The sequence below is a fragment of the Panthera uncia genome (assembly GCF_023721935.1).
Source record: "Panthera uncia isolate 11264 chromosome D3 unlocalized genomic scaffold, Puncia_PCG_1.0 HiC_scaffold_8, whole genome shotgun sequence".
Taxonomy (NCBI): domain Eukaryota; kingdom Metazoa; phylum Chordata; class Mammalia; order Carnivora; family Felidae; genus Panthera; species Panthera uncia.
The window spans coordinates 77,924,241-77,936,449 of NW_026057586.1; the positions used below are offsets into that span (position 1 = coordinate 77,924,241).

The 12,209-nt window shown below is 45.9% G+C and overlaps 1 protein-coding gene across 1 annotated transcript in view; it reads right to left on the reverse strand.

The window, feature by feature from the left end:
* Positions 1-12,209, reverse strand: part of FBXW8 (F-box and WD repeat domain containing 8) — a 118,182-nt gene that overhangs the window by 25,172 nt on the left and 80,801 nt on the right. The window contains exon 7 of the mRNA XM_049619275.1: positions 11,672-11,878. Within this exon, the coding sequence (XP_049475232.1) occupies positions 11,672-11,878 (207 nt within the window). The remainder of the gene's footprint in view (positions 1-11,671; positions 11,879-12,209) is intronic.

The window sequence follows — 12,209 nt, forward strand, 5'->3', positions numbered from 1 at the left end:
CTGAGCGTAGAGGACTGTCAACCCACAGTTATAAAGGACCAGCAAAACTACCTTAGACTGAGGCCAAAAAAAAAGAGGTTCTTGGGGAAAAATACAGAGAACTCCTGCGCCGAGGAGACCCTCACTAAAGGAACTTCTGAAGAGTATATTTTTGGAAGGTGGAAAATCATTCCAGAAAAAAGGTCTGAGGTGCTGGAAGGAACGCTGAGCAAAGATTCAGGTAAATGTGCTTAAAAGTACGCAAATACCGATTATCCACAATAACACTGCCGCTCTGGGTTAAATAAGTAGTTCAAACTGCACGTGGTCCTTATTCCAAACAGACAAGTGCCACGGGTCAGGGCACTGCACCACGGCCACAAAGATGCCGGCTGCCCAAGGGGACCCTCTGGCACTATGGTGTGGAGTGGACAGGTACTTCCTGGGGACCTGTGCTGTGTTTGGCACCATGGGAGGGACTGAACGCGGATCTGATGAAAGAATGAGTGAGTGCTACACATCTCGGCCTGTGTCTATCGATCCCGGGCCCACGGCACACCGGCCTACAGTAGAGATCCGCTCCGTGCATACAAATGAACACATTAAGTCCACTGGCTTTTCCACTCATGGCAACGTATTTAGCTGTTTCATAAGTGGGAGGTACAGTTCGTTCAGTACGGCTCTTGAGGTACAAAACTAGTAATGCCCATTTAAAACAATACAAAAGGTACAAGAGAAAAAGACTTCTCAGTCTTTGGGGTAGAATTTACTCATGTAAATGACCCAAGCTGCTGTCCTGACCCAACATAAATATGGCCTGCAAAAACGTGGTTAAAATTTCACTACAAAACAATGCAGGGCCAGCATATACTCACATGCAAAGCTAAGTCAACAGCCTCTATAAATTCACAGATGAGCTAAGATTAAAAAAAAAAAAAAAAAACGAGGAGGAAGACAGACAATTGGGGAGGGAGGAGGGACCTAGTGAGAAAAGAGTAAATCATACACAAAACAGCCAATAAAAAAATAAAAAAGCAGTTAATATACATGAATAATGGATGTCTGATTTAAAAGCAGTTTACTCCGATATGATGTAATTTTTGACAATCAGCCAGAGAGACTATTTTGTAAGTCCTTGCCAGAGAGAAGTCAGAGCGTGAGGCTTGGTAACACAGCGGATCTGTGAACATGTGCAAAATGACTTTCACCACCAGCCCAAAGGTGACTGTCTGTTGGCAAACAGAAAGTTGCCTCTCAGGTGCACTTAGCAGCAGCAACAGCAAGACGTGAAGCTTGAAGAAACGGACCCCCGACACGAGCGCAGGCCCCCGAAACGTGGCACCCCCTCCACGGTCTCCATGACATGCTCCTGGCACGGGCCACGCTCACATGCAGCACAAAGGGAGCAGCAGCCTGGGCTGCTTTCATGTTGAAGTTTTAATTGGAGTGACAAGCCCACAAGGCCAAGATATTTCAGAGATGGGACCGTGTTGCTGAGAGTCGCCAGGCGCTGGGTGGGCAAGGCCCGTGTGCGCTCCCCACCAGCACGTGCCAATGCACCTGCAACCCCCGCTGTTCCAGGACTGGACCCTGCCTGGGAAGGCACTGCCAATCACCGTGGTCTGTGCCAAACGCAGGGGCTCTGTGGCGCGGGCAGATGTCTACAAAGGACCAGAGCGAGGCCGAACCAACACCTATTATGACCTAAACCCGAAAGCAACCCAGAGAGCAAGAGTAAGCTCGGGTGAAAATGCAGGCGGATGTAACCCACATCTCTCTCTCTCAGCCCTGCATTCACAGATGCTGGAAATGAGAAAGGCAGGTCTACTTTGTGGAGTGAGCAGGATACAGCTCCCTGCTTTGCTTCAGGGCTCTCTCTAGACAATCTCTGTCCTAGTGCTAGAATAAAGAACAGAGAGGTGGCCACAAAGAACCGGATAAGGGGCACATAAAATCAACAGGAAATGTTCCTTGTCAGAGCATTCAGCCCAGTGAAGAGATTACACTGGTTATACAAACGTCTAACCGAAAGCTGAAAATCCTCCCGTCCTCCTGTTATGTCCCAACACGCCTCATGGTAACAAAGAGCACAGCCAGTTTCAAAGCCCTTCACAAATATTAGCCACATGTAACTGATCATAGCCCCCACGAGAAAGAAAGTTATTACATCTCTCTCACATAGGGAAGAAAAGGGAGGCTGCAGACTCTGAAATGAATTCTTCAAAATGACAGGCAACTGAGACGTTATTTTTTCAATAGGAAGATTACAAGTGAGACGATCATCACGTGAAGGTATCTGTAAGCCTACAGACTCCACATCGCTCCTGAAGTTCAGGCTATCACACTGGCTCGGTTCTCAGTTTTCCTTTGACGAGCCTGGAGACTTCTCGTTTGGCCCCAGGCTAGACTTGACAAAGGCTTTGAAGGGGGCAGACAGGAAGAGTGGGGCTAAAATCAGATCACAGGACCAGGACGGCCGACGGAGGAGGCCAGCAATCGCAGTGAACAATCGGCCTTTGGCGTAGGGCAGACAGTCCACCCCGCCAGTGTGGTTCACAACTGCACCCACACGCATGAGCTTAGACGTGTTCTGTACATAAGGAATGCTATACATAGCAGCTGTCAATAATAATTCTGATATTCCTTTCATATAAGTCCTTTCAGAATATTCCACGTGATTCTCAGCCACCAAGAGGAAAACAGACAAATACTACTGCTACGTTTTATACATGAAGAAACTAAGGCCTAGAAATGCTTGAATAGCTTGCCCCAATTACACAGGTGACGACAGTAGCCAAGGACACAGCAGGCAGAGCCCATCCTGTCCCATCCCTACATCAGTGTCTGCTACCATATCACAATGCCTTTCTGGATTCCAAGAAAAATGGTGAATAATGGCTGACGCTCACAGAGTTCTCTCAGGTGCAAAAGCCCACCATGACGCAGTCTCTCACCCGATCCCCACAATCCCATATGGTGGGTATTATGCCTTTACACCCTGTATACACGCGGAAGCGGAGGTGTGGAGGGGTCAAAGCATCTACACAGTGAGGAGGTTTGGGGACCAGGATTCAAACCTTGGTGGCGGGCCTCTAAGCCGATGCTCTTTAAACCTCTGCCCCAGGATGCACAAGAGTATGGCCCCCGGACGAGTGGCATCATAGCCCTCGCTAGACATGCAGATTCTCGTATTCTCCCACCCCAGACCCCCCGACTCAGAAGCCTTGGGGTAGGGTGCAGAGGTCCATATATTTCTGTGTCCTCTGGCACCTGAGAACCCCTGCACTAACCTATACTGCCTCCCAAGCCAAAAATGAGTCTCCACCAGGACAGAAGTGTTACTCAACTATAAATGCTCACTTCCTACCTCCCAGCTGATGCCAATCTGGTTAAGAATCGTGCTGGGCAGCGACAGTACCAAAACGTGAGATTTACACCCACGTGCCACACAAGTCAGAGAAGAAGGGTATGCACTGAGAGTCAGACATCAGTAAGGCTCCTTCTGGCAAGTGGGACTCTGGACGGACCTTCCCTGAAAGGACGTGGGGAGACCGGAGGGGAAGAGGGAACGCTACCGCTAGTCAGTAACATGGCGTATTCTGGATCGAGTTGGCCTGGCTGGAGCAAGGGGCTCGTTCTGGAGGTGTGGGATGCAGGACGGAAACCCGACCCCCCCAGGTCTTGAGGGCCAGGCTGAAGGCCAGCACCAGGGCCTTACCCACAGTCCTCAGCACGCAGCCCTCACTCTGGTAAAACCAGACAGGGACCATGAGGAGGTAGGATGACAGGTGGTATAAGAGGCAGTGGTGGGGAGAGGGCAGAGACAAGGGAGGGGGGCCTGGGGAGCAATTACTTTCATGTCATTTTTGTGAACATGAGACAAGAGTTCACACCCCAAGGAAACACTGCAGGGCAATGGGGCCACCCAGGGGAGTAGATGGAGCCTCAGCCAGAGGTCCTAACCTAGAAAGGATCTGGATATTGAATTTGGTCCAGATCCAGCCAGTCGGTCCCTTATCAATGGACGTTTCTGGAGCAGGAGAGCTGAGCAGAGGCTGGGGCCCATGCCCCAGCAGACCTACTTTCTGCCTGCTGAACAGTTCAGAAGATTTCTGGCCTCGGGTTTTTTTTTCTTTTTCTTTTTTCTTTTTTCTTCCTTCCTTCCTTCCTTCCTTCCTTCGAAACAAATAGTTACCATCTTATAATTCTGTAGGTTGGAAACCTACTGTGGGTCTCACTGGCTAACATCCAGGTGTCAGCTAGCTATATTCCGTGCTGAAGCCTAGGGAAGAATCCGTTTCCTTGCCTTTTCCAGCTTCTAGAAGCTGCCCACATTCCCTGGCTCTTAGATCCCTTCCCTCCGTCTCAACCAGGGGTCGGGACCTTCTCATGTGACATTACTCTGACCTCCTCTCCTGCCTCCCTCTTCCACTTTTAAGGACCCTTGCGATTACACTCGGTTCCACCAGATAATCCAGAACAATCTCCCTATTTTAAGGTCAAGAGATTGGCAACCTTACTTCCATCTACAGCCTTCATTCCCCTCTGCCATGTAACCTAACCTATTCACAGGTTCCAATAACTGTGGACGTTTGGTGAGGAGGGCACTCTTTTGGATTCCTGGCCTCATTTGAACACACTGTAAACCTCATAACTCATCTCAAATTCCTTAATGTGGAATACGATCAAACTTGGGACTAAGCTAGAGTTTTCCTTTACCCTGCAAATTAGTAACACACAGAGAGAATGCTTAGAAGAATAACTTTGTGTCCATTAGGACTCATCTGCAACTCAATAATTTATCACTATTAACCCACTCTAACATGACGCCTTGTAGGAGACTGAAGAGCTGAGTGAATGAATAAATCATATTCCATCTATGGAATGAATAAAAAGCAAAGTTCTCTAACTTGTAATATTTTGTTAGGCTAGTCCAAGCTGCTATGCGTACTCGAAAACAGTAAAATGTCGTAAGTGTTTTGAAATTCCACTCACACAGGTCATCTGTGTGCCTTCTTTTTCCTACTCTTTGCCAAGCTACCCATCAGTTTCAAGCGTGTGTGTGTGTGTGTGTGTGTGTGTGTGTGTGTGTGTGTGTCAAAAGCATGAAGCCTATTCTACGGTGCTTTTACTTCTAGGGCAAAGACAAACATTTCCAATAGCCACCCCTTGATCTTTATTAACTTAAAAAACAAGCTAATTTTTAACCTTAACAAAACCTAGTTGTTGCTTGGGCTATATTTACTTTAAGGCTGATGCGTCACAAAGAAACCAAAGCCATAACTATTTGTGAGGTGAAACAAACACAAAGGTCAACTCCAAGTTCACGCTCTTCCATGGGTGCGGAATGGTAAACCAGGACGGAAATTCCATGTAAATGATCAGGAAAGCCATTAGAAAAATCAGGCCCTGTTAATAGATCTGTAGATCTTCTTTGGATAGGTGAAGGGGATTAAGAGGTACAAACTTCCAGTTGTAAGTTATGGGAGAAACACAGCACAGGAAATGTAGTAATACTGTAAAAACACTGTATGCGGACAGACAGAATAACCGAATGTACAGACGTGTTAAATCACTATGTGGAACACCCGAAACTAATACGACACTGCATGTCGGCTATATCTCAGTTAAAAAAGAGAGAGAGAGAAAATTAGGCCCTAAATAAAACTCTAAGCTAATTCAAGGGGCAAAAGAGAAGAAAGGCAACGATGATTATATACATCTTGTAATCTTGCTTAGAACTTCAAGAATGCTGGTCAATGTTTTTAAAACTTCCAAAATGATACAAATGTCACTGGTGTACAAAAATCAAGCAAATGTGAGCAAAGACAAAGATGTGTGAGACACAGCGCCAGCCCTCCAGCCCTCTCCGATAAGGCTTTTGACACAAAGGGACTCGGCATTCACATTAACTTACTCCAGTAGTTCTGCAAGAAGCTAAGTGGGTCCATCCCTTATCTATTCTAAATGTATTCTTCCAGAACAATTTTCGGGACAATGAATCTTGGGAAGCACCACAGACTGCTATTACTACAAGTACGGCCCTAGCCCAGCCCCGCACCAGCCCCGCACCAGCCCCGCACCAGCCCCTGGGCCCCTGTGTTCCGGCGGGCCCGTGTCACCCCAATGCTGCTCTCCCCCCTCCCAAACTCCCTCCTCCAGGCCTGATGTCTCTGTCTGGACTTGCACCTGGCCCAGGCTCTCCTGAAGAACTCCCACTTGACCTAAAGCTGGGGGGAGGGGGGGGAGGCCAAGGAGGAAACTGACAAGTGCTGAGCACCAGCCATGTGCAAAGCCCACCACCTGCCTTTGCCACGTCTTTTCCCTTTCTAAACGGGGAGCCTGAGGCGTGCAAGTGACCTGCCTAAGGTGTAACTGACTCCAGAACCCTTGCTGAGTCCCCAGTGGTTACAGAGCTTCTTGAATGGAGCTGAAAACACTTTCCCCTGTACTTCCTTTCTCCGACTTTGTCACTCCCTCTCAGCAGTGATTCAGGACCGCTAGAGACCCTCAAGCCCTCTTAGCTTCCGTGAGCAGCAGTACTCCCAAGAAATGCAGAATCACCTGCCATGGCTGCACAGGATATCAGAGGCAGTCTCGAAGGTCTCTAAAGTCAGAGGTTCTGTGCTCTGTCCTGAGAAACCCCAGGGCTAGGGAGGTGCTCCAAGGCTTTCACGACATGTATTATTATTAACAATATAGAATAATTATATCACCTCCTGACACCATTTTAATACTAAAACGTGTCCAAAATGCATTTGGGTGCTTTTTGGTTTTTCTTTTTCTTTTTTTTTTTCTTTTTTCTTTTTTTTTTTTTGCGTTTGAAGGTCCAATCATCCTCTATTTATCTGTAGAACTTTTCATTACCCTGAAATTCAACAACATCAGGAAGAGGGCCCCCACAGGGCCTCGGGTCCATTTTGGTGAGGTGAAAACCACCTTTATGTTGCTAAGTTGTTGGTAAGGCCCGCAAGGCTGTAACCCCCCACGTAGATGTCATGTGTGATTCATCTGTTTCCAGTGCTGGTCAGAAATTCAGCTTTAAGGTATGTGTGCGATAAGCAGTCATTAACAACGGCAACAGCAAAAATGCAAAAAAAAAAAAACAAAAAAAAAACCGCAACAGCAAAAATGATGGTCAGCCTCACTCGGGAACCCAGAAAACTGGTCTTCAAGAGCTATTTTCTTAAATTTCTCCAAGAACAAAACATACAGATATATAGTTAAAGCTTTCAAGGTGAGAGTGAAAAGAAAATTGGCCATTTACTTTGTGAACTTTAAATTTTAAATCGGTCATCCTGCTTGTGAAATACCAAGCTTTTATTCTCTGCAATAGAACCTTGAGCAAAAAATGGACGTCCTCTTCTGGTGTAGGTATGGGAGAGCAGCGCCCGAATCCACAGGCGCTGTGTTTCTGATTCCGAAGGCTCTCTCAGACAGATATTTCAACTTGTGATGAGTACAAGCAACCAATCCAGAGTCTTTTCACGTCCACGTACAGGGAATGATTATCATAGGAGACGTTAGCAATTATTTTCCAGCGTGATGTAAGCTGAGGCAGCAGGGCCAAGCAAGCGTCCTTGTCAAACATATTCCAGCCTTCTGGATTACTTCACTCGCATCTCCCTGATTAGGATGCGCGCCGCATGCTGCTTAATACAATCTGCCATCGAATGCCAAGTACTTCAGAACTAAATTAGGAAATATGTCCAAATACATAGAATGACGCTAAGAGCCCTAAGTGGGTCTCTCTCTTTCCTTTATGAGGCATGAGGCTCATCATCAACATAATGCTCTTAAATGAGGCAATTCTATCTTCTAACCCTCTACCTCTGAGAGCAAAATTTAATTCAAGCAGCGAAAGAATTAATAAAGATAATATGGTATCATAAATACCATTCTCACGGAGGAAGTATTTTTGACAGAGTCAGGAAATGTGAGACATACAAACAAATTTTAGAGGGATGTTAACAGAGGTGACACTGATTTTTACACGGCAGCATGATGGAGAGGCCAGAGTAATCACAACCACATCTTTTTTCCTTCAGTCACTTGGCAATGGCTACCTTTCAGGTCATCGATGCCAATGAAGGTAAGAGCCCAAGAAGGCGATATCAAAACTCTGGAACCCCTAAGTCTGGGGATCCTTGCACACAGGCAAACCAAGATGTACTGGGACACTACTCTCTCTCTCTCCGAACCCTCCTACCTGAGCCGGAAATAGCTGAACAACCAGCTGTGTTTACAAGCCTTTTCTTTTTAATTTTTTAAAAAGCTTATTTATTTGTTTTGAGAGAGCACGTGAGTGGCAGAGGGGCAGAGAGAGGGGGGAGAGGGGGGAGAGAGAATCCCATGCAGCGGGGCTCAATCTTACGACTGTGAGATCACGACCTGAGCCGAAATTAAGAGTTGGACACTCAACCAACTGAGCCACCCAGAGGCTCCTACAAGCCTCTTCTTAAGACTAAATACATTTCTGCTATGTTCCGTGTTTCATTGCCTTAGGAGACTACGTGTAGTAAGAGGGCTAGGTTCTTGACAAGTGCCAATTTGTTGAAGTCTATGCAGAATGTCGTTGTCAAGCTCCAATGCCAGGAACACAACTGGTGTTCTGTAACTCTCTGTGCCGAACACACGTCCGGCTGGCTGGCTAGATGTGTGAATGGATGGATTTGAACCATTATTACTTGATGCTCAGACAGCTGTGGTGCCTATAAAATGCTAATGTGATCATCATACGGTGCAAGGATGTTCTCCTGCTAAACAAAAATAACGCCTCTGGAATACTTCTACAGGTTAGGGAAATTCTGGTTGCTGACTCAAATTCTGTGTCAGTATTTGGACTTCACTGTCCGCTTTGATCACAGTTAATCAATAACGGATTATAACTAAACCCCAGTTCTGTATCAGTAAAAACGAAGATAAACCAAACTCTCTGTTCTCATAAAGCTTTCATCTGAATCCTAAATATACAGGCCAGAGGCACAGACACAAACCCCCCTGTGTATATAGCTCCAGGCAAACTCTACTGGTAATGGTCTCGCATCAACCTAATAAAACGTGCTGGGCCACATGCGGCCGGGCCACAGCACAGATGTAGCCAAAACATGGTACTCCAAGCACGGTGACACCGAGCATCGCCCATGAGACTGTTTGGGAATTATGATAGTACAATATAGGATAGCAGGAGGACACTAAAATCTCACAGCGTCACCCATAACATGGCTTAATTCACACAGAGATATCACATGACAAATTCAATTCCGAAAAATGCAGGTTTTTCTCAGGAAGCAGACAATCCATTAAACGCAATCAGACGGAAAGTGCTGCCTCCTCAAAAATGAGGGAAGTTTCATAGGGAAAGCCTGGCTTCCCTCACGTTCCCGTGGGCGGCACTCATGTCGGAGAAACAGCCCCATGCAAAGTTATTACCAAACTACGAACAACAACCGACTCTCCACCCACACAAGTGATGGAGGGTTTGAAGCCGCACTCACAAAATATTTGGATGACTAATGCTACCGTCAGATTTCGAAGAGGTTGTTAAACACGCTCTTGTAGCAAATTTATTTCCACTCTTCATTTTAAAACCCCGATGAAAAATACCGGGTAATCACTTATTTGAGGGACTAGAAACTTTTAAAAATGGATTTTCATAAAATGAATAGATTAATCAGCTGATTCTTATAATCAATGCTTTTAACTGGGTTGAAAAACCCAAAAGGCATCCCAAACAGCACTTTCTTACATCGATGTTGAAAGGATGCACCCGGCCTAAATTTGAGCTCAACACTCTGCCCCTTTGCTGGTTTCTCAAATATATCCACTCACGTAAGTCAAAGAGAAAGAGGGCCTGTTTATGAAAAATTTATTAAAGTATGACAAATTTAAACCAGGCTAGTGCTAAATATAACTATCATCTCACTATGCCGAGAACTTGAGAAATAAATGAGAACCAAAGCCTGAAAGTATGATGGATGAAAAGTCAGAAAGCAAGCAGTCTCTCTTCTCTCAACAAATGAGCTCAGTGGGGACCAGAAAAGAAGGTGTTCTCAAAGCCCGAGAAAGGAAACTGCCTTAGGACACCAACTGTGGTCCCCTCCCCCACTTCCTAGGAAGGCACAGCACAATTCTATCATCGTCTATCTCGCCAGCTAAGCTGTGAATGTGCTCCAACAAAACAGGCCAACTTGAGCACAAAGGGAGTCCGTTGTCACAGTGAGGTTACAATAAGCCACACATATTTTCTGCCACTTTATTGCCTCTTCCTGAACGAAGAAGAGGTCCGTGGAATCCAGGATGCTTCAATTCTTTGAGCACTTACTAAGTTGCAAAACCAGTGAACATCTAAATGAATGAGATCTGACCTTACAGGGGGCTACACAAAGGGGAAACAGTATGTAAAAACCACAACCAGAGGCCAGACTTAAACTATGAGGGGAGGAAATAAAAGCACCGTGATGGTAATGCTCGCTCGCCAGGCACCACGCTTAAAGCTTTACAGACAGGTTTTCATTTAACCCTACAATTTTACCAAGTAGCCACTGTTCTGAACTCCCTGGGGCATGAAGAGGGTTAAGCCACCTGCTTAAGGTCACACAGGGCGGTAGGTTACTACCGAGCTGGTACTGAAACTCAGGCTGTGTGCATCCAGAGTCGGCGCCTCCAGCTCCCGTGCTGCTCTGTGGAGAAGGGCTTCCTTCCCGAAGGAGAAGGGTGCTGTCAGAGGAGCCGCTGGCTCAGGGAAGTTCCTTCCCAGGGACTGTACCCATAGGCAGCAGGGTCAAGAGCAGGAAAATTGGAGAAAAACAAAGCAAAACAAAATAAAAAACTGAATCCCTTTCTCCCGATTCCACTGGAAGAGAAAGAGTTCTATAAATCAAGTTTAAGACTAACTACTTGGCTTACAGTCAGGCTAGTAAAATGCTAGGTAGTGATAAAATTTAGTCATCATGCAAAGAATTTCGATTACAAACTTGTCTCCTTAATTCTGGCTCAAGGATTATCAGAAGGCACTTTTATGCACTACTGGTGAGAATGCAAATCTTGCTGCAACCCTTACCACCATCCTGAGTGTATACCTTCTGCCCAGGCAACACAACCGCCGGGAATCTATCCCAGAGATCGACCACACAAGGACTCGCGAGAGTTGCAATATGCATCGTAGCACTGCCTGTAATTGCCGAGACAGTGAAAGTGACCTAAATGCCCACCAGCGAGGGGGCTAGATACACAGACCATGGGTTGTAAGCCTACGCCAGAATCCTAGCGAGACGGAGCATGGTATGTGGTGACGTGGAATGCCCTCCAAGGCTTATTACTGAATAAAAACGTTGGGTACAGAACACATGTATACTACAATCGCATTTCCACAAATACGGTTTTTGGTGCATAAATGTACTTCTAAACACATTAAATTTTTCTTGATACCTAAAAAATGCTTAGTTTCTTCTGTGGAATGGGGCTGGGGGAAGGGAGGAGAAAGGAGACAATTACTTTCCATTTTACATCCTTTAGAAGAGCTTCAGGGTCTGTTTTTTTTTTTTTTACCATGCTAAATGTATATGGTCTGAATGGTCTGAATACATCTTAAAAATATGTAATATCAGAGAGCCTTAATTTTTTAATTGCCTTCTAAAAAATAAAAATCGATGTTCTTTTTCGTTGATCGTACACCTTACTATTTCTGTACCTTGTTTCCTTCGTATACCCATCCCAGACTCTTCACACCAAAAGCAGCCTGGTTGGCTGAGACATCCAGACATGTGACCGGCTGGCCATAGACGTAATGGAGGGTTCTGGCAGAGTCTTCAGCTTTCAGCAGGTATACCAGATCTCCAGCTGTGGCCACTGCCACAGGATACCTTCCGGTATCTGGAACGATTTCAAGGTAGTCAACCTGTGAACGGGGAAGAGTTACACAGTCTGTCAGGTCTCACCTCCAGTTCATCGTTACTTGGTCAAAAAACACACGATGCCTCCCATAGGTCACTAAGACCAGCGACCTAACAGAAAAAGATGGGCAAAGAAACAGTTCATAGGAAAGGAGAACACAGTTCCTACACTAATCAAGAGATGCTCTTTGTAAAAGAAACACAGTATGTTCCTAATGAGAGAAATACGAAGTAAAAATTCACCGAGACACCATTTTTACCAGTCAGAGCAGTAAAAGCCATTAGCCTGATAGGACACCGGTCCGGAAGTAGAGGCGACACAACCATATTTGTGGA